The sequence below is a fragment of the Gopherus flavomarginatus genome, chromosome 7 (genome assembly GCF_025201925.1).
Source record: "Gopherus flavomarginatus isolate rGopFla2 chromosome 7, rGopFla2.mat.asm, whole genome shotgun sequence".
In the NCBI taxonomy this organism is placed as follows: domain Eukaryota; kingdom Metazoa; phylum Chordata; order Testudines; family Testudinidae; genus Gopherus; species Gopherus flavomarginatus.
The window spans coordinates 93,654,794-93,678,631 of NC_066623.1; the positions used below are offsets into that span (position 1 = coordinate 93,654,794).

At 40.4% G+C, this 23,838-nt stretch overlaps 1 protein-coding gene across 2 annotated transcripts in view; it reads right to left on the reverse strand.

Moving 5' to 3' along the window:
* The window catches only part of TNNI3K (TNNI3 interacting kinase), a 161,462-nt gene that overhangs the window by 135,592 nt on the left and 2,032 nt on the right, over nucleotides 1–23,838 (reverse strand). Inside the window, exons 3-5 of one of the 2 annotated variants that reach the window (XM_050961006.1) lie at nucleotides 15,278–15,363; nucleotides 13,459–13,556; nucleotides 10,666–10,776 (exon numbers count right to left, since the gene is read on the reverse strand). In XM_050961006.1, coding sequence (XP_050816963.1) covers nucleotides 10,666–10,776; nucleotides 13,459–13,556; nucleotides 15,278–15,363 — 295 coding nt within the window. Of the gene's footprint in view, nucleotides 1–10,665; nucleotides 10,777–13,458; nucleotides 13,557–14,090; nucleotides 14,562–15,277; nucleotides 15,364–23,838 lie in introns of those variants that run through there. The other variant, XM_050961007.1, reaches the window with a different exon arrangement.

Here is a 23,838-nt window from a genome sequence, read left to right on the forward strand (position 1 = left end):
TCTTCCTCACTTCTGCCTAGAAGCATTTATAGGAATGGTCAAAAGCCACAAAATTCATGGCTGGATCTGATTTTCCCAGGTTTCCAGATCTGAGATGAGGAGCAGACAATTCAGCCAATTATGACAGAGGCCAGCCACAAGTTTGGATCCAAATATGAGGGTACGTCTACACTACAGGATTATTCTGATTTTACATAAACCATTTTTTTAACAGATTGTATAAAGTCGAGTGCATGCGACCACACAAAGCACAATAATTTGGCGGGGTGCATCCAAGTATAGAGGCTAGCGTCGATTTTCTGGAGCGTTGCACTATGGGTAGCTATCCCGTAGCTATCCCATAGTTCCCGCAGTCTCCCCCGCCCATTGGAATTCTGGGTTGAGATCCCAATGCATGATGGTGCAAAAACAGTGTCGTGGGTGATTCTGGGTAAATGTCGTCACTCATTCCTTCCTCCATGAAAGCAACAGCAGACAATCATTTTGCGCCCTTTTCCCCTGGATTGCCCTAGCAGACGCCATAGCATGGCAACCATGGAGCCTGTTTTGCCTTTTGTTACTGTCACCGTATGTGTACTGGATGCCGCTGACAGAGGTGGTACTGCAGTGCTACACAGCAGCATTCATTTGCCTTTGCAAGATAGCAGAGACGGTTACCAGTTGTTCTGTACCGTCTGCTGTGCCATTGTAAATTGGCGATGAGATGACGGTTATCAGTCGTTCTGTACTGTCTGCTGCTGTCATGGGTGCTCCTGGCTGGCCTTCACCTGGCTGGCCGGGGGCGCAAAGACAAAAACGGGAATGACTCCCCGGGTCATTCCTTCCTTTAAATTTTATCTAAAAATAGAGTCAGTCCTGCCTAGAATATGGGGCAAGTGTACTAGAGAGCCAGTGTATCAGAGAACCAGAGAGCACAGCCGCTCCATGTCAGATCCCGCAGAAATGATGAGCTGCATGCCATTCACGGGGGTGCCCCTGCAACAACCCCACCCATTGCTTCCCTTCTCCCCCAACCCTCCTGGGCTACCGTGGCAGTGTCCCCCCATTTGTGTGATGAAGTAATAAAGAATGCAGGAATAAGAAACACTGAGTTTTTAGTGAGATAAAATGAGGGGGAGGCAGCCTCCAGCTGCTATGATAGTCCAGGCAGGACATTAAACGGTGGGGGGAGAGGAGCCCAGCATCCCACTGCTATGATAGTCCAGGCAGTACAGAATCTTTTCTTTAAACAGGAAAGGGGGCAGCTGATGGAGCTCAGCCCCCAGTTGCTATGATGAGGATGGTTACCAGCTGTTCTGTACCATCTGCCGGGAACGACCAGGAGTCATTCCTATTTTTACCCAGGTGCCCCTGGCCGACCTCACCTGAGGCCAGCCAGGAGCACTCATGGGATGATGACGAGGAAGGCTATCAGTCCTTTTGTACTGTACCATCTGCCACCGGGGAGGGAAGGGGAGAGGATGCTGCTGTTCAGTGCCGCAGCACCGCGTCTACCAGCAGCATGCAGTAGACATAGGGTGACACTTTTCTTTCACTGGGGGGGGGAGGGAAAGAGGGGGAGGTAAATTGACGAGATATACCTTGAACCACCCCGGACAATGTGTTTGACCATACAGGCATTGGGAGCTCAGCAAAGAATGCAAATACTTTTCGGAGACTGCGGGGACTGTGGGATAGCTGGAGTCCTCAGTCCCCCCTCCCTCCCTCCATGAGCGTCCATTTGATTCTTTGGTTTTCCGTTATGCTTGTCACACAGCACTGTGCTGTGGACTCTGTATCATAGCCTGGAGATTTTTTTCAAATGCTTTGGCATTTCGTCTTCTGTAATGGAGCTCAGATAGAACAGATTTGTCTTCCCATACAGTGATCAGATCCAGTATCTCCCGTACGGTCCATGCTGGAGCTCTTTTTGGATTTGGGACTGAATCGCCACCTGTGCTGATCAGAGCTCCACGCTGGGCAAACAGGAAATGAAATTCAAAAGTTCGCGGGGCTTTTCCTGTCTACCTGGCCAGTGCATCCGAGTTCAGATTGCTTTCCAGAGCGTTCACAATGGTGCACTGTGGGATACCACCTGGAGGCCAATACCGTCGATTTGCGGCCACACTAACCCTAATCCGACATGGCAATACCGATTTCAGAGCTACTCTTCTCATCGGGGAGGAGTACAGAAACCGGTTTAAAGAGCCCTTTATATCGATATTAAGGGCCTCGTTGTGTGGACTGGTACAGGGTTAAATTGGTTTAACGCTGCTAAATTCAGTTAAAACATAGTGTAGACCAGACCTGAGTGTTCATATCTTGGCTTGTTTTTCAGGCTCTTCTCTAGCTATCTGGTACATGACTAGAAGCCAGCGCACAAGATTTCAAGGCCTCCTTTACATTACTTAACATTTCTTTTGACATGCCTGTCAGTATGTCTTTTCCCACCTCCTATGTCTTTCAGAAAGTATAGTTAGGCCTATTTTATATCAAATTGAGTAGTACACTGTCACATCAGAAAATCTTTTGCAATTGTCACACCACTTTTTATATCGCTACAAAATTTTTATTAAAGGTGGACCAGAGATGAATTTGCCACTTCTTTCTTACTTACTGCACCCAAAAAATTGACAGGTGTTGATATTTACTTTGTAACAAAATAGGCAAAACATCCCCTGAGCAATATAAGTTTCACTGGCATAAACAGCAGTGTGCACAATGCTATGTTAGCAGATGAGCTTCTCCCACCAACATAGCTACTGCTGCTCATTGGAGGTGGTTTAATTATGTTGATCGTAGAGGTCCTTCCCATCGGCATAGAGCAGCTACATGAGAGATCTTACAGTGGCACAGCTGCATCAGTACAGCTGTGCCTCTGTAAGCTTGCTAGGGTAGACACAGACTAGGAAACCTGAGTTTGGAAGAAATGTTCATTCTTTATGCTGGTGGTGTCAGAGTTCACGTAAGTGTTAGAGGTGGTATGTATTTGTTTTCTAGGGAAACACTACACAGCTTCTTAGAACTTCTAAACAGATGACCAGATAATCAGAATAACCTTCTGAATTTTCAGTGAATGTAATCTACCCACTTAGCCCACCAAGATAATAGCACCTTCATTAGTGTGCAAACGTGGGGTCATGTCCATCATGAGCAATTTTATTCAAAATTTCACTGTGGATATCTCCCTTAATGATGCCTCTTCTTGAGAAAATAAGAGTTCTGGGATGAGACATCTGCACAGATGTGTGGAAGATTTCTAGAGATTTCACAATGCTTATTAAACAGAAGGTTTTTTTCAACTTTGCCATAAATGCATAGTATTTGTTTTCTGTTTATTATTGGTCAGTGAATTTAGTGCAGATTAAAATATTGGAAAGAACCAGGCACAGTGCAGGTAAATGCTATGCAAGATTCCACAGATAGTTCTATCTATGGATCTCAGTCCCTGCTACCAGTCAATATGAGCACAGCCAAACTGTGACTAGTTTCCCAATATTGTCAAATAATGACTAAGGCATGACCATCAAAAACAGTTTAAATTGTTACCAAGGTCAGGATTTGAACTGACGTTTCCAGAGGAAAAGACCAGTGCACAAACCCACTGAAACACCTATTAAAATAAACTTTAATCAAGATTCACTCTTTGGAAGAACAAATAACTACTGGCAACAATTTTGGGGTAACTTGCTGGAGCCAGTAAAAATGTGCATTTTCTGCCAGGAGGGCAGAACAATTTTATGTGACTACATTGTTTAGTGAATGTGCATGTGTACGTATGTATGTTTATAGGCTTTCAACGACATCCATTACTGCGGAGGTAGGGACTCTCCACTCACATTACTATCCCCATTTTAGATCATCAGAAGTGGCACTTTCTTCTGTTGTGGAATTGATATTTCACACACAGGTCCAACAATATTCCCCATTTGGGGCGTGATTCTCATTTACCCTAAAACTCCCTTCTTTGGTAGCGTAAAGTGGCCTTAAAGTAGATGTAAATGTAATTTCCCCTTCAAGTATAAGGGATCTCTCATATCAACAGAATCTTCCAAAAATGGACAGCTGATTATTATGCCTTCTGCATTTGAAAAACATAATTTTTTTAAATAGTATATTTTCAGACATAGGTGAAGTTCCATACTGGAAAGAGGGTGTCTCTAAGAATTATTCATCTCTGTCCCCAGTAAATCCTATTTTGAGTGCCTAAGTGGAAATAAAATGGTGCATAGTTCCTCTGCACTGGGATGAATAACATCCATACATGCATACAAGTATACTATACTGTGACATGCACCTATTTTAATATTTTAAAAATGCATAAAGATCAAACCTTAATTATTCCACAATCTCAATTAAAAGAGTGTTTGCTTCAGTCCCTAGCTCAGTACACTGTCAGGGGATAGACAAATCAACTTGCAGCAATCTTGGATTGGTATTTAGGTCCAGGGCCTGAACAGCTTAATACTCATCCAATTTTGTACAGATACTACATAGCTGGCATCTTCCCTACTATCATCAACAAAAATGATGTACAGTACAGTGTAAAGTTATTCACTAAACAATTCCCAAAGATCACCTTTACTATTGACTATGAAATAGATCCAGGACACCTCTTTTTGGATGTCAAAACCTTAAAAACCAGTGACAAGGTACGCACTAGGTCAGATACGACAAGGACAATGCTTCAGGTGAATGTGAAGTTTGCCCACCCTATGTAAATAAAAATAATTTGGTTATGGGACTGTCTAGCAAAATATGACCCTGATCCTGCATCAAGATACAGTGTAGTCAATCTAGTTACACACAGAGAGAGGGAACCACACTAGCACATCTGAGTGCAACATTGGGGCCTATTTATGGTAGAAAAAGGGATTCTATAAAAGGTCTACCTAGCAATGTACCAGCTGTGAATAACACTTATAGGATATAATGAGCTATTAAAATGACTCCAGTAAATAACCCAATCTAATGAGCGTCCAGCATAATGAGGAAGACAACATAATCAATAAGATAATATGATCAGACAGCCTTACTTTATATACATGGACTTTTTGAAAAAGATAGACACTGTTTTATTAAGAATATATACTACAGATTGTACCTTAGATCAGGGATTGGCAACCTTTGGCATGCAGCTCGCCAGGGTAAGCCCCCTAGTGGGCCGGGCCAGTTTGTTTACCTGCAGTGTCCGCAGGTTTATCAGATCGTGGCTCCCACTGGCCACGGTTCTCTGCTCCAGGCCAATGGGAGCTGCGGGAAGCAGTGTGGGCCGAGGGATGTGCTGGCTGCTGCTTCCTGCCGCCCCCATTGGCCTAGAGCGGAGAACCGCGGCTCGTGGGAGCTGCAATCAGCCGAACCTGCGGATGCGGCAGCCCGGCCCGCCAGGGGGCTTACCCTGGCGAGTTGCATGCCAAAGGTTGCCGATCCATGCCTTAAATACTTGGGGCTCCATTAAAAAATACATACAATTTCCTTAATGCCATGCTCCCAGCAAGGCAAAATATCACTCCGTACATAGGATCATTACCAAGTAACACACAGTCCACACACAAAACACAAAGCACATTTCAGAGAAGATGAAAGGATCATAAAATAAATAAGACTGTTGATAACTTGTCTATTATAATTCTTGCACAGAATGATTGGATATATATTTTTTACATTGTAAACAGCAACAACTTTTTTGAAACAGGAAATGCTAGGAAGCATTTCTAGTGAGTAAACAAGACGACCCAGGAATATACTTGACTAATGAAGAGAATGACATGATGTCTCATAAGTTTAAGAACGTAATGCTAAAAAACAAACACCAAAACCACCAGCAAAACCTAGTCCCTGGAAAGCTAACCTTCAAAATAAAGTATTTAATGTCAGTCTGCTCTATTAGCATGCTTCTCCATCCACAGACTTAAACAGTTGCCTACAGATGCTGCAAATTGATTTGTCCCTTGATAACTGTTGGAGTTGCTGACTGAAACATTGAAGAATAACAGCTTTTTAATTGAGTTTTCGTGTGTGACTAACCGTACAGTGCTTTATCCTTTTTCTCACTTTGTCACATCTGCACAGATTTCAGAGGTAACACTAGGCTTTCGTGTGACTTATCTTTATGGCTTCTATCTCGAGCGCCCAATCAATCAATGCAAAAGTAACATTTGGAGTTATTCTCATTTTGGTGTCTTTTGTACTCACCGTTTCTAAATATTTAGAGGATACAAACATGAGGCAAGAATCAGCCAGAGTCTGCACTGGCTTCTCCTGGCCCAAATCTTGGGGAGGATCCCCAATGGCAGAAAGTCTGGCCAGGTGGAGGGATGAAACAACACACTGCACCCTCATCCTGCCCTGCCCACACCAAGATCTGCGGAGTGGGGGATGAGGCAGCCAGCACATCTTAAAATGTGAGTGATGCTGGTGACAGAGGAAAGTGGCTGGGATATGGTGATTTAGCTCCTCCATGAGGCAACCTTTGCCAGTAGGGCTCCTATGGAGTATGGTCAGATCATGAATCTGTACAGAGCTTAACAGAGCACAGAATTTCCACTCCCAGTGGAAATGTTGAGGAAGTGCAGATTACTCAGGCTGGCTTTGCAAAGTGCCTTTGAATCGCCCTGGGACAAGATTACTGTAGTTATTATTTAAGCGCTAAGCTCCCCTTGATTTCAAAGGGAGATAGGAGTCTAACTTTGGTTTGATAGTAAAGACATATTTAAGCTGACTATGCCTTCAGTGTAAACAGAAATGTTTCAAAGGTTTACAAGTGGAGTGAGGCCAAGATGGCAGCCACATGAAAGTGTAAGCACAGTTTTGTTGCTTCTGCAATTTCAAAGCCTGTGGGACTAGCAGTTCTGTTACACTCTCCAAGTGGCAGCACTGTCAATTTTGGTGATAAGCAGCAAAGAGTCTAGTGGCCCTTGTAGACTAACAGACACATGCATATGACGAAGTGGGTATTCATCCACGAAAGCTTATGCTCTAATACATCTGTTAGTCTATAAGGTGCCATAGGACTCTTTGTTGCTTTTTACAGATGCAGACTAACACGGCTACCCCTCTCAATTTTGGTGATGTTTGCAATACAGGATGAATGACAGAGTTTAAATCTTACCTCTGAACCTCCTTGTTTTCTGTGGTTTCAGATAGATCGTGAATGTTGCTTTACAATAAGTACTTTCACAGAACTATTTCCCCCTCCATTAGAGGAGTGTTAGTCATTTAGTCTTCTGTTTTTTTTCTGAATTTAATAGTTTAAAAAGGACTGGATTGAAGTAAAAAATTTCTCACTATCTGCAAAACACCTACATTTCCCTCTGCCTCTACCACCATTGCCCCAGTGTGCTTCAGCATGAACCTAGATAGATCCTGTGCTCTTCAGTCTTCATCCTCTCTGCTGAGCATGCCAACAAAGGTGCCAATTAATACAAACCAGGGTGTTAATTCTGGTGATGTTGACACTTTTCTACTAGGAACTGACCTGAAGTCTGAGTTGCTTTCTAATAAAATTCTTTTAAAAATATCAGGTTTAGAAAGAAAGTCCATTACTTAAAGCAAATGTTTTCCCCAGGGCAGTCTCAGTACCTGGTCCTCCCCATAAATTGTGAGTGGGTCCCAGCTAGATCAGAGAGGAACCCCATATGGAAGAAAGTTGAGAAATATCAGCCTAATATAATATGAGCCAAAGTCTCAACATGGCTTCTTAACTGTATCACACAGTTGTTTGCAGAAGCCTCCAGTTACACAGATAATTCCTATATTGACACCAACAAGTGGATATTTTTGAATGCAAATGAGGTGACTGTGATTGCACAACTGATTACACAACTGCAAATATAGTTGTCAATGTGCTCTATATTACCTTCTTTGTAACTTCTTGTTGTTATCCTGTATTTCTTGCCCACCAGCCCTATTTCAGGAAATCTGAAGTGTCTGTTTCCATAAGTTAGCCTAGTTTTGTTGTTTTGTAAAAGTCAGTAATTTCAACTTAATCAGCAGAATTGAGAACACAAATAGTTGTGCATTTATGATTATGTTTGCAATTATGAATCCTTCATTACGAAAGTAATTCTGCATAATATTAAATGCTTCAAGAAATATATTTAAAAAAAAATAAATGAGATTGAGTTAATTGTTGCCAGGGCAATGCAAAGGAGATGATATGAGAAGTGATTGAAATGAGGCTGGAAAGTGATAGGTTAACAGGTTCATGACTAAAAGCATGTTTAGATAAGGAGGGGCTGGACTGCAGCCTCCAGTGGAACTCCTCTCCCCACCCCCCACCACCTCAGTAGCAGATTCTGCAGGAAGAAATCCTTTCAAGGGTCCCCTCACTGAATTCCTCCAGATCATTCTGTCATGGAGGGAGAGCCATAGGGCTCACACCCAAGCTTGGCGGAACCCTAGGAGTCCATAGAAAGCAACGGCTGACGCTGGACCTCAACAGCTGCATGGCTCGGTTGCATTCACATACTAGGGGCTTCCCCTGACTGCAGCTGCTGCTGGGATCCCCAGACAGAACTCACAGAGAAGATAATACAACTCTAAGAAAAGAATATCTGAGTAGGCCAAATCTCTGCCCCCTCCCTGAGTGCAGAACATGCACTCAGCTTGTGGAGCATAATCTACAGGATCTGGAGAAGGGGATGAGACAGTGCCACAGAACCCTCACTTCCACACTTCCATACAGAGTTCTGTGGAGGAAGCAATGATCCCACTAAGAGTATTCATATGCATTCACGTCACCACACATGTTTTGTTAAATTACACTGGTCTACAATTTTTGAGAAGTCGTCTGCTTCAGAGATAAAATGTGATATTTATTATGTATTTTGATGTGCTGAATTCAAATATGACAATTAAAACAACTGATTGGCTACTGTTTCTAAGCTATTTAAGTTTTTACATTTTATGTCTATGTATATTGTGTAGATAGTAGAGTTTTAATCATAAATTGTAAACCTAGGTCTTTTCATGTGTTTATGATTGCTTTACATGATAATATTTCACCTGTCCTGTTTATGTAACACTTTAAAAATCAGCAAAAGGGTTATATAAATAAAATTTATTATGAAACAAAAGGCAAAAAACTATTATGTACATAGTTTAGTCCTATTCAGTGTCTACTCGGCGCTTCTTGGCTTGTCTCTTGTATTCATTAAATGGAGCATCTCTTGTCACTGTCCAGCAATAGTCTGCAAGCATTGATGGGCTCCATTTGCCCTGATAGCCTGCCAGGAGATTCCATTGCTGTAGTCTGGAGCCCAACAGCTCTGTCTTACTCTTGGGTAGTTCCAAATCCCTGACAAGGTCATTCAGTTCACCTTGTGTTATGAGGTGTGGTTCAGAGGAGGAGGATGGGAGAAAATGTGGGTCCTGTGACATTGATGGTTCAGGACCAGAAGTTTCATCCTCTTCCTCTTCCTCATCTGACTCAAGTGAGAATGATTCTGGTGCATCAGGAACCAGCAGTCCTTCTCCGTGGGGTACTGGGCGTATAGCTGATGGAATGTTTGGATAATGCACAGTCCACTTTTTCTTCTTTGACACACCTTTCCGAACTGGAGGCACTATGCAGAAGTAACAATTGCTGGTATGATCTCTTGGCTCTCTCCAAATCCTTGGCACCGCAAAAGGCATAGATTTCCTTTTCCTGTTCAACCACTGGCCAAGATTTGTTGCACGAGTGTTGCAGCATATGTGTGGGGCCCACCTCTTGTCCTGATCTCCAATTTTGCAGCCAAAATAAAGGTGATAGGCTTTCTTAACCATAGTGCTTATACTGCGCTTTTGTAATGCAAAAGTCACTTCACCACAACCATAACAGAAGTTATCTGCACTGTTCACACAAGTACCAGGCATCTCTGCTCACTTTGGCTAAACAGAAATGTGTCCCTTTGCAAAATCAAACACTGACAAATAAGAGAGCACGACACTGTATGATTTCTAGAGCTGATATAGGGCAATTTGTTCAGCAGAGTGACGTAAGCTTCCTTATGATTGCATCATTCATGACTTCTAGGAATAACATGATGCAATTCATATCATGTATGACGCAATAGCTTCAGATTGCATCATTCATTGTTTTTCCTCAAAAGCAAGTACTGTCCAAACCCAGTCATAGATTTATTCATAGATCCAGTCAAAGATGTATTTTAGTCATTTCTGGTTTAAATTGAGATCCTTTCCCTTTATAACTCACTTATCCTCAGCCATTCCCAAGTCAAGGGTCGTATATACTGACCCAATAGCATATCTTGAAAACTAGAGCCAATCAACAATTTTAAGCATCATTTTCCTTCTCAGTGACCCAGAATAAGTAAAGTTGGACTACATTTATTTCAGAAGCATTTTGGCTGTAGAGCAGTGTTATTTGATATTAATAAAGGAATAGCACTGGTTTCCAAAAAGACTTTAAAGACATTTTATACAAAGAGCAGGAGATGTATGAATATGTCTGGTACATTTATTCATGTGTATTCTATGTACACACAAACCAAGAGAAACTTTTTTAATCCTAATAGCCTCTCCAAGGGGTTATGAAGTGCCAGTAAATGAAGCTTGGATATACTGAGTTATTGACGTGCTGTTTTGTCTGTGTTTTAAGCAGTAACACGCTAAAAGATAAATGAGCTGATTAATCATGCCATTCACTCTCACCATTTCCTGTGCAGAAGGGGAAAAAAGTACCTCATGATGACCAGCTATTGTAGCAATATGAAGCGCAGTAAGAGCTCCGTATCCAACTTGCTGAATGTCAGCTCCACCATGCAGCAGGGCTGTCACAAGTTCTGCACTGTCCTACAATGCACACATTTCAAATGTTTTTGTCAGGCCGATAGACATCTCTAACGCTGTGTCTCTCCCTGATTTTATAAGCTATTTAAATATCACTTAGCCTCAGAACCATTTTTAAATGCTCGGATGGACTATTTTAAATATCAGACCCGTTAGAGTGTCAAACCCAGAAGAAGGGCACGTTAGGACTTCTCCTGATCTACAATGGAAATTCCACAAATACACAGGATGGTGTGCTGAATATCAGATTTATGATTTTGGTATTTTGGATGAGTCTCCTTGTTGACAACATAATGGGCTAAAGCACTGCTGATATTCCTGCGAGATATAACAATGGCAATGGAAATCATAGTAATAACAACAATTTATTGAGACTCTAAGATCAGTTCACCAACTGTGTGTTATGAGGGACAATATCCAATTGAGGTGGATATTATTGAACTCATTTACAAAGGGATAAACTTATGCACAGAGAAATGAAGTAGCTTGCCTGGGGTCATTCAGTGAATCAATGGCAGAACCATGAACAGAAGCCAGGACATCTTGGAAATAAAACATCTTCAAATGGCTATTCAGCATCCAATAGCAGCACACACAACATTGCCTGTCATTCTGACTAGTACTGTCCCATTGTTTCCTTGTACTTCACTGTCTGTCTGTATCCATCCATTGTCTCATATCTTAGACTTAGATTGTACTCTCTTTGGGACAGGGACCAGCTCTTTGTTGTTGCTGTTCTGTGTTGATCTGTTTAGCATAATGGGGTCCTGTCTATACCTAGGGATCCTAAATGCTACAGTAAAAAATCATAAATAATAAGACCACAACAGCAAGAGATGCTCAAGCTTGTGCCGCCACCACAGCTCCTTCTCCCTGTATTGTATACAAAAATGAGCATAGACCATGAATGAATCAGCATTACAGAACATACAGTGGAGATGTGCTGACCCAAGCCATTTTGTTGGTGTTGAAAATATATGTGTTCAGCTTATTGGAGCAATTATCAACTTCCATGTTTTCCCTAACACCACCCTCCTTGCCAAATTTTAATTCAAAAAAGAAAAGCAAACTTTTTAGGCCCAAGACTATGAAAGAAGGTTCTGTATAACTGAATGTGATATTTTGCCCTGAATTTAGTGAGGAAAAAACCCCTGAAAATAAAATGGCCTAAACTAGGAATTCCTTGGAGAATTCCTTTCCCAAGTGATGACTCGGTCCAGCCTACTAAGCTCTGCCGTGATCCCATCAAATCTCACAAGATAATCTGGCCACAGTCCAGACACAGGGAGTGCCATTAAAAAGTCATCCTTTACCAGCACTTACCACACCATTGTATCTGGCATCTCTATATTTCCCTATGCATTCCATATACAATAGATGTTATGGTATGTTAACTGTTGGTAAATCCTGCAGCCTTAACATTTCAAATGTCCTGCAAAAGAAATTTCAGATTGTACATTTGATTCCGAAATTCACAGTTTGCAATGGTTTGCTTAGCTTCATGGAATCCAGTCAGAGCACAGAAAAAGCGTTGTGTGACTTGGGTGACTAACTAAGATCCTGATTCAAGAAATCACTTAAGCATATGCTTAACTTTAAGTATAATCCTAAATTTCATTGGCTTCACTGTATGCATTGAAAAATGTGAGCAGACAATGCAGCATTTACTAAAGAAACTCGGAAATTAGTCCCATCTAACAAATACTTGAGAGTAAGGCAACAAAATTCCTATAAGGCACTTAGCTAATTGTTCATCATTGCACGAGTGCAAGTTTTCTTTATGACTGCTATAGAGCATCATCTTACATTCTGAAGCATAAGACTTGATTACCCTTATTATTTTGGTTGGCACATGTCAATGTAATTGTTATCAGTGGTCATAAAATTAAACTAGTATAAAAATTACAGAAATAAACAAAGAAATAGCAAGTTATCATAGTCAGGGCTGTCCCTGGGGTGGTGTGGGGCCCAGGGTGGAAGTGACGAATCCGTCACTTCCAGGATCAACTGCGCCCAGTGCTGGTCAATTGCACCGGCCTGCAGGGTCCCCCAAAGCATGGGGCCTGAAGCAGTTGGCCCGATTTGCCATACCCATAAGATAGCTCTGATCACATTACAATAATTAGGAAAGAAAAGACAGTCTTGTGATGAGCTAATAGAAAGTTAAGCCAGAACTTTCAGTTCCAGCTCTGTCAATAGATTTACTGTATAACTTTGGGCAAGTCACTTACTCTCTCTGTGTATTAAGTTTCTCTGTCTGTAAAATGGGGATAATAACAGTGCTTCAGGGCATGTGTTGTCTTTATATTTCTGCTTCATTAATCACCAAACACAATGTCAGTTCTTAACAACAGATAAAATAAAATAAACAACTATTACTGCTGACTGGGAAACTTTAGCTGAAACAAAATTGTGACAAAAAACAAGGCAGAGAAGCAGCAAAGTTTTTGTGAAAATGTTTTTCTTTCTGTAATCATAATCATAACAATACTTCTCTAACTCACAGACATGTTGTGAGGTTTAATTAAACAGCATTCATGAAAGATGCTAAGTCAACAGTATGTGTGCAAGCATTTATACGTAATTTTCCTATATATTGTATGCAAGGCATAAAGATTTTCATTGGGATTAGTAATTCAGAGAGAGCAGACTACCAAACATACTGACTTCTAATTTCTAATTTACCTTGTAAGCTGCCAAATGCAGAGCTGTAAATCCATTTCTTGTTAACCTGGATGGACGCAACCCTTTTAGCATAAGAGTTCTAATATGGGATTTGTTACCTTTATAATAAAAATTGGAAAGAGAAGGCATTTACAGGAAAGAACATGCAAATGAAGGCAATCAGCTAAGAGCTTCCACACTTAGTGTGTGGCTACAGACTTGTCAGTTTCTTATTATTAAGCTCAGATCAGATCTCAACACTTTTATTCACATTTGCAGTACTGAAAATGCAAGCAATAGTCCTTATAACAGACAGTGTTACTCGGATTTAGAATTAAATAGTAGAGACTATGGTGGCCTTTGCATGGGTGTACAATGAGAAGAGAATGGATTGCCCTCTGTCCTAGCATCCCCAGACTTTCTAGTGACTCCAAAGTGGACAGGGGAATGATGACACCTTCAACACGTGGCAGGCACCATCTAGCCATTAACAGGAACACTTGTGGCACTGGGCATCTATTTGCTTGCTAATCTCATTCACATCTTTGAGGGAGGACTTTTTTAGAGATATTTGAGGTGCTATAGAGCACAAACTCCTCTTTCAGCATTAGACTCCCTCCCTGTCTTACAAGTTGGGTTTCCTGGACACCTACCTTGTCAATTGATCCTTCCAAAAGTGATGCTCCACCCGGTGCCTTTACAGTTTATTGTTACTGGGATAGTAGTTTATAGGAATACTAGTGAACCATAACATGAAGACACTCATCTCCTGCCACCTTTGTCTTATTCACTTAAGTGCTGTGATCCATATTATGGCTGCCTTCTGCACAGCTATGCTAGAAGAAGGGTGGCCACAATTTAGCTCACATTGTGACTACACAATAACCCATTTCTTAATGAACTCTCAACATGTAGCAGGGCACCGCCCCCTCATGGTACCAGTCAGCGTCAGGCACAATCTAGCCATTAATTGGAACAGACTGCTCTAAAACTGCCTAAAACAACCCTGGTGTTCTCTCAGGTCTTGCAGGAACTAGAAGCTAATGGAAAGCTCCCACTGATTTCAACGGTGCATAATCAAGGTCTCACTAATTATACATCAGGGCCCAGATTCAGCAAACCATTTAAATGCATGTTTAAGTGCTTTGTGGCACTGAAGCCTTAGGGTACAATTCTCTTTGATTCTGAATGCTGACCTCTGTCGCATATTGTGGAACAAGTGCAAAGTGCATGAGCACAGTGTGGACAAGAGATCTGCAGTATGGAGTGCCCAGATGATCTCTCACATGACTTTTCTTGTTCTCCTGGTTTGCTATCTGCAAGAATTCCATCAGAGAACATTCTGGGCTAGAAAATCTGATTTTTATTTTATCATCATCATTATTATTATTTTAATTCGCCATGTTGTAAAACATTTTCACAATATTAAAAAAAGGAAATGTTATTTCTGTGGGCAAAGAATATCAAAAATTCAACCTTCATACCAGTCTACAATGTGTATATTTCATATAGAATTATACTATCTCTTGATTACAAAATAAATATAACAACTAATTTAAAGTTAGTTGCACATCTGTACTTAAATATGCATCAGAGTTGATCAGCATTTTTGCTACATTGAAGCATGATTTAGAAAGGAGCTCAAAGTTTACTTGGAGCCACTCCACCTTGTCACTACAGTTTACAGTGTTGTAACTAATGCTTACCTGAGCATCAGCAAGGACAATGCAAAGAAAGCAAATAGTTTAAAAATATAAATGTTTCTGTGGGTTATTAAACAGACCAAATCACTAACCATGTAAATAACATGCTTAAAGAGTATGAAAGTTCAAACACTTACCACCGCAAATACAACATAAATGAAGAAGAGATAGCCCATTTTCTGTGCGGTAATTTAAATTGACTTTGCTGAAGGCTTCATCAGAGCTGAAAAAAAGAGATTTTACAGATGACCAGTTTTCAACTTTTACCATATTTTCTTTTATTTGAAAAATTTGAAAAGAGAAATCTCACTATAGTTTCACTCATTTACAACACTGTAAATCCAAAGGTACTTCACTGATGTCAATGGATTAATCTACGTTTCTACTGTTGCAAGTGAAATCAGACTCCAACCCTTACTTTTTCCTGAGCTATATTTCTATTTTGATATTATTTCTATACATACATACACAAACAGTTACATTATAAGAACAAAGGGAGAAGAAAGCTTCTTTTAAGAAAAAAAACTGCTATAAGTAGAAAGATTCCTTCCGCCCCCTCCACTCCATCTTTCAGCTACAGCGGCACAGGAGCCAGAAAACAGAGCTGTAAACAGGGGAGTTTAAGTGGGAGTTTGGGGGGGAAGACCAAGAGGCAGGCAGAGGAACAGACAGTCTAGTGAAGGGAGTGTGCGGTGTTCTAGCAGTGTTTTGGTGCTCATTGGGGTGGGGCTTTTTTTGTTTGTTTCTTGTTTGTTTGTTTGTTTTGCTGTGAGTGGTGGTGTTGTGGTTTGCTTTGTTTCCCAGATTTACAGGATATAGGTGGGAAGCCTATGACAGATACAGAGGCAGCAGTGGTAGTGACACAAGCAGTGGAAGAGACAATGAAGATGACTGGATGTGGAAGCAGCGGCATGTACGTGATCCTGGAGGGGGTACCTGAAAAAAGTTTCATCTGCATTAAATGCCACCTGATAGAGCTGCTGGAGGAAAAGATCCAAGGACTGGAGATGCAGGTTGAAACTCTGGTTGAGTTTAAAAGGGGGTTCAAGCAGATGATGAAGCAAAGACATGAGGAGTCTGAAGGGAAAAGCTCAGACTTGCAGATGGAAGCAGAACCAAAGAACTCTGAGGGAAGACTGCTGAGTGAGGAAAGTGGACAGTGGAAGCATGTGACTAAGAGAACCAGGCAGAGCAAAAGACGGACTAGTGAAGGAGAATCGGGCTCAGGAACAGGTTTGTGGAGTTGGAAAATGAAGAAGAGGCACAGCAGGTGGTCACTGAAGGTGAGAGGGCAAGGAAGAAGAGAAGAGCAGCTAATCCTATAGGAAGAGGAGAAGAGTCAATGGAGATAACACCACCATATATGAGCCCCAGAAGGATACAGGATGGGTTGCGGAGAATTGCAAGGGTGAATAGGAATCAAGAAGATTTGCAGCCAGAGGAACCAGAAGATAAACCGGAGAATAGCACCATCACCAGGAAAAGGCAGGTCTACATGACTGGGGACTCCTTACTGAGAATAATAGACAGGCCTGTAACCAGAGCTGATCCAGAGAACAGAAGGGTGTGCTGTCTGCCAGGTGCTAAGATACGAGATGTGGACCTGAGGCTGAAGAGGATCCTAATGGGAGCGAGAAAGAAGCCTTCACGTAGGAATGAATGATATGGCTAGATTCTCACTGAAACACATCAAGGGAGACTATGCCAGGCTGGGGAAGATGCTTAAGGAAATTGAGGCTCAGGTGATCGTCAGTGGGATTCTACCTGTTCCTAGAGAAGGCCAACACAGGTGTGACAAGATTATGATGATCAACAGATGGCTCAGGCAGTGGTGCTATAAGGAGGACTTTGGGATGTATGGCCACTGAGAGGCATTCATGGACAGAGGACTGTTTTCTTGGGATGGACTTCACCTGAGTAGGGAGTGAAATAGACTTCTAGGATGGAGGCTGGCACAAATGATTAAGAAAGCTTTAAATTAGGAATTGGGGGGACATGGCTGGGAGATGTCCAGGTAATCGCCACGATGGATTTTAACATTGAGAGGGAAGAAAACAAAGTAAGAAAGGATACTGCCATGGATAGGAGAATGGACATAAGGAGGAAGGGTAGTGTAGATACGATTCTAATAGGTGATACTGGGGGCAGAATGTCTGGGCCTAATAGGGCAAAGAATGTGAGCGAAGCCAAATGCGAGGACCCTAGGTAATAAAATGGAGGAACTAGAGTTATTGGTGCAGGAAGAGAAACTGGATATTATAGAGATAACAGAAATATGGTGGAATAGTAGTCATGACTGGAATACAGGTATTGAAGGGTATGTGCTGTTTAGGAAAGACAGAAAGAAAGGCAAAGGTGGTGGAGTAGCATTGTATATCAATGATGAGGTAGACTGTAAAGACATAAGAAGGGATGGAATGGATAAGACAGATGGAATGTCTAGACAAAAATCACATTGGGGAAGAAAGCTACTAGAGCCTCTCCTGAGATAGTGCTTGGGAAGAAATTAGTTAGGGAAGTGGATTGGACTGAAGAACTTGAGGACCTAAAGGTAGAGGAGGCCTGGAATTACTTCAAGTCAAAGTTGCAGAAACTATCAGAAGCCTGCATCCCAAGAAAGGGGAAAAAATTGGGCAGGAGTTGTAGACCAAGCAGAGTGAGCAAACATCTCAGTGAAGTGATTAAGAAAAAGCAGAAGGCCTACAAGGAGTGGAAGATGGGCAGGATTAGCAAGGAAAGCTACCTTATTGAGGTCAGAACATGCAGGGATAAAGTGAGAAAGGCCAAAAGCCATGTAGAGTTGGACCTTGCAAGGGGAATTAAAACCAATAGTAAAAGGTTCTATAGCCATATAAAGAAGAAGAAAACAAAGAAAGAAGAAGTGGGACCGCTAAACACTGAGGATGGAGTGGAGGTTAAGGATAATCTAGGCATGGCCCAATATCTAAACAAATACTTTGCCTCAGTCTTTAATGAGGCTAATGAGGAGCTTAGAGATAATGGTAGGATAACAAATGAGAATGAGGAAATGGAGGTAGATATTACCACATTCAAGGCAGAAGTCAAACTCAACCAGCTTAATGGGACTACATCGGGGGGCCCAGATAATCTTCATCCAAGAATATTAAAGGAATCGGCACATGAAATTGCAAGCCCATTAGCAAGAATTTTTAAAGAATCTGTAAACTAAGGGGTTGTACTGTATGACTGGAGAATTGCTAACATAGTTCCTATCTTTAAGAAAGGGAAAAAAGGTGATCTGGGCAACTACAGGCCTGTTAGTTTGACATCTGTAGTATGCAAGGTCTTGGAAAAATTTTTGAAAGGAGAAAGCAGTTAAGGATATTGAGGTCAATGGTAATTGGGACAAAATACAATATGGTTTTATAAAAGGTAGACTATGCCACACCAACCTGATATTCTTCTTTGAGAAGGTAACAGGACTCTATATTGTGGGTGTCTAGGACTTGAGAGAGTAAGAAAAAGCAGAAGCGAGAGGACCCAGGATATGGCCTGAGTCCAGGCAGGGCAGAAGTACTGCGAAAACAGAGTTCTCACATAAATTCCTTCCCTCAAAATACCATTAATGTCAATCAAAGTTATTCACTCTTGTGAACAACAAGGATATGGACCCCACAATGTTCAGCAACAAATTGTGTAATTAAATACCCTTGTTTTTCTGCTTGGTTTATTGCACTGGAATGTGATATTTTAAGATCAATTTTAGAACTATTTCATTCAGACGTTCCATTAACTTCTATTAAAATATTTCTGGTTTGGGTGTGTGCAATTAAAATATAGCTATAAGCCACATCCATCCTAAGAAAGAAATGCAATTTCCTTTCTTTTTGCCCTCTCTAGAGTAATCGCACATAAAGTTCTTGGGCAACTGACCACCACTTATCTATTGTGACATTGGAAGTTCAGCTTAGTTTTTAATTTTCCTCTACATTTTTGGAATGTCATACTATGTTTTAATATAGCCTAATGATTTTATGGTGCTTGCAACTTGGTGAGGTGACTAATTAAAATGAAGTAATTATTATGAATAGATTTCTAATAATCTCTCTCTCAAAAAAGATGAATAGCCATTCTGACTCATTAAAAAAAGAATCCATCATTCACACTGGAAACCTGCATCTTTTTTCTGCAAAAGAGACAGAACATACTTTAAAAAAATGTTAGTCTATGTATTTTTATGATTAATTAAGCTCTGTTCTCCACGTGTACAACTCAAGTGACCTCTTTTCCAGAACAGCACATGTCAAAGCCGCAAAAGGGAATTCATTAATAAAAATAAAATGAGAAAAATTGACAATAAAATTAATGAGTAAATTAAAGCTGCCTCATGCTTTGCAAATAAACATGTACAATATATTTTATAATATAATAGACAATTACACTGGGCATTCCTGCCCTCTCATGATTAATGACATATTATGGAAAGGCAGTAACCTCTGCATAGTTACAGTTATACCTATCTCCCCTTATAAAGCCCTCAATAAACAACCACTGTAACTTGGCTTGGATAATTCCGGAAGGCTTGGAAAGTGCTACATTTATTCTTGAGGCAAGGGAGAATGTTTCTGTGAAATATGAAGGAAATTGATCAATCTGATTTTGAGTTACAGGTAATTAAATAATAACCCTGATAGAGAAATGTTAGACAAAAACCAAAATTTCCAGTCTCCTCATAGGGCAAATCATCACATTACTACTCCTTCAAAATTCAAAGTAGTTACATCTCTTTGAAAACTGCTGTGTGGACAATTCAGGCCCCATTGATATCAACAGAATTTTTTGCCAATGACTTCAGTGAGATTAGGATCAGTCACTATGGACTTGGTTCAGCAGAACACAAAATACAAACTTAATTTGGACATGCTTAAATCCATCCTGATTCAGCAAAGCACTTGAGCATGTTTAACTTTAAACATGTGCATAAGTCCCATAGATGTCTATTAAATGTTATACAATTCCCCCTCCAAATGTAAAACCATTGTTAAAATGAGTTCAGAACCCGGGCCTGTTTTAAAAAGTTATTCATTTTAAGTACAGACAAAAGTCTTTAAACCAGAAACTTGCACCATCATGGCTGATGGCTTTTTGCAATGAATTATTCCATCTTTAGAATTTTTTGGGGGGCGAGGGGAGGGGAGAACAGTGGGCCTGGGATCAGCAGAGCTGAGTGAAATTTGGAATTTCCATCTCATGGGAAATTCCAACATTTCCACATTTAGTTTCACACCAAATTGGGTTGAGAAGTTTAAATTTTCAAAAATTTATTTCCAAAAAATTTCAGTTTGGAAATGTTGAAACATTTTGTTTGAACATTTTCAACAAAAACAAAACATTTTGATTAAAACAAAATATTTCAACATACCCTCAAATCAAAATGTTTCTTGTTTGGTTTGTTGAAGTCATTTGAAACGCTTTCAAGTATCAGCTTGCTGGCCTTATTTCTATTTTCTTAATGTAAACTATTCTGATATGGAATAATTCTTCCACACATTACAATCACATTTTTTTCTTTAGTGACTGTTCTTCATTTACCACTTACTTTTTACTAAGGAAAACAAAATGTTTTGCTCACTATAAAGAAAATCTCATTCTTCAAATATATTATAGCTGCATACATGTCCTCTCAGGCATAGCATGATTAATGATACTGATGTAAGGCCCATCTATTCTTTCAGATTTTCCTTGAGGGGTGACTGTGGGAAAGAAACTCCAAGGGTTGGGGGAAAACTCCTTTTTGTCAACATGTTACCTCCCACCCCCAACCCTATGCTTGGAATTTATGTTTCAATACATTTTGGTGCATGATTTGAGAGATGGATTGATTCACTTGATGGCTGAATTTTAAGAGAAGTTTCAAAATATCCAAATATGATTATATTGGAAAATCATGTCTCTGGCCCTCCCTTCTAGAGCTCAGTGACATAAAACAAACGGTAGAAGTGAAGGGGATGCTGTCAAGTTCAAAACTCACATATTTTTAAAGATCAAATTCCCTTCCCTATTAAAAAGACCTCATATATTACTAAAAATTTAATTTTTCACCACTTAGGCCATTTGTTTACATTTTCATTTTCTCTCAACATGAAAGAGGAAAATAGATTTTCAGTTTCTCTGGTTTACAGTCAATTTGTACTCAGTTACACTTAGTGGTTCTCATACTCTGACAGCAATGGTTTAGTTGCAAACACTGTGAGGAAATGTTTATGTGTTGAAAAGACTTCCCTGGTATTTATTTTTTTAAAATTCATAAAACCATTTCCATTGGTCTTAGATTTTGATGAAGTTTGTGGTTACAAAGTCTAAATTTGAGTTCCCCAGAGTGTGCTTCAAATCCTCTTTTGAACAAATAAGTCCCTCTTTCAGGAAGTTACTGTGATCGGCTACCCTTTCAAAAAGGATGGGACTGAGGTTAAGGCACTGCGGCACTGCACTGACATTCAGGTGATCTGGGTTCAGTTGCCAGCTTTGCAACAGATTGCTGGTGTGACCTTGGGCAAGTCATTATATCATCCTGTGCCCAGATACCACAGCTGCAAAATGGAGATGATAACACTTATTTTCTTCTACCCTTTGTCTGCCTCAATTATTTAGACAGTAAATGCTTCATGGCAGGTACTGTCTCCCCCATGTGCTTGTACAGAGCCTAACACAATGTCTATCTGAAGTTTGTTGTGGCCTCTAGACACTGACATAATACAAACAATAAACATGACCATCACCATTTTTGGCATGTGACAATCCAAAGCATACCCTGTAACAAGTTGTGCAATAGTAGACTGACAGCAGAGGGCATATGTGACAATATCAAGAACATCAGTGTGAACAGATGAACAGTGTGAATTGTGAACTCTTCATTTATATAATAAAGCTACATGTTTCTGGCTTTTGGAGGCTGTTTCTTTGCAAAGCATGTCACATAAAGTGAAATTCCACACACAACACTAAAAATCTACACAGATGCAAATACGTGCCACCATAATTTTGACATTGTTTTTGGGAAACTGCATTTAGCCTTACCTTCCTTTTAGCCACCAAGTCTGAGCACAGGAAAGAGAACTCTTTCAAAAATCTTCTGCAAGTGGTATGTTATGAAGAAAAATGTACTAGCAGAGTGCACAAGACTTGCCACTCCATATTTCTTCTCCAGCAATCTGATAACCAACTTCTCCCTGGCCTCTAACCAGTTTCTCAAAATCATTTTTCTTCCTCACCAAACAAAAGATTTTCTCTTATGTGGGAGTATCCTACTAGGCTCATTTAATGTCTCCTCAGAAGTGACAGAGCCACACAGAATAATTATGCCATTACTATTAATCTTGGACAAAAACTATAGTCTTCATACCAGATTCTGATTTTAGATTCACATAGGAAGACTGACCAATTCCAGTGACCCAAGGTGGATGGGAGAGCTGAACCTGTCGATAGATATTTCAACCTTGATTAAAAGTCAAAAGTCCACTTTTCAGATGTCAGTAACAGAGGGCCCAACCCTGCAATGTACTAAGTATCAGTAATTCTCATTGGCTTCAGTGGGAATTAATATCGTTCCCCACCTAACAAATGAAGGTTCACTGACACATTTAGTGGTCCTACACTTGGTTTCAGGACAAAGTGGTCAGTTAGCCACATAATGAATTATTTTCTTCTCTTTTACCTAATTGAGAGTCAAAAATACACTTTCTACTGCAGCCAGTGGACTCCATGCTTCAAAGTGTTGAGCGTTCTAGCAAAACATTTAAGTACACACTTTAAAGTTAAGTCAATGGGGTACTTGCATGCTTAAAATTAAGCATGTACTTAAGTGCTTTGTTGGCTCAGAGCCAGAATGTTCAGTACTTTGCAGGATCCAGCCCAATATAATCAACAATCTTCATTTCAAATTGGGGGTTCAAACAATGGTAATTAACATAGCTGAGTGAATAATCATAATTCATAAGTTAGCTGACCAATTTTGTCTTTTTTATTTGTTAATTGTCGGGCAACAGAACACATTATTTTCTCAAGTGCATTTGATGTTTGAAATTATTTACTAGATAGTTTCTGCAAATTAACTCATGCACAAGCCATTTGTTGAGTGCATTCATTATTCGAGCTGCCTTGAATGGATACATAGCTCACATGGTTCTATTTTAACCTATTGCTAGTGGAAAATTCAGGATCTTGTAGCTTGTTCCAGTTAGGAGAAATTGACAATAGGTATTTCTTTTATGTACGTTTTCTTTTCAAAGTCCAGTTTCCCTGAACACAGAAGGAAACAAACAGCAGGAGCCAGTTCCTTTGTTTGCTGATCCAAGCCTGCCTTCCCATCTGGTACTCTCTTCCCAAAAAACTTTTTCTCTGGACTATGTTACCAGCCTTCTTGGCTTTCCCTAGCTGCTTTTAGCTGCCCCAGCCCCTGCATTTGGAAACCCCCACATGATTCAACTTTTACTCTGCTTTTCCATGTGTCTGTATTTTGTGGGCTACTGTTATTTCAAATACACCTCTACCCCGATATAATGTGACCCGATATAACATGAATTTGGATATAACGCAGTAATGCAGCACTCAAGCAGATCAAAGCAAGTTCGATATAGCGCAGTTTCACCTATAACGCGGTAAGATTTTTTGGCTCCTGGGGACAGCGTTATATCGGGGTAGAGGTGTACATAAAAGGTGGTTACAAGGAAGAGGGAGA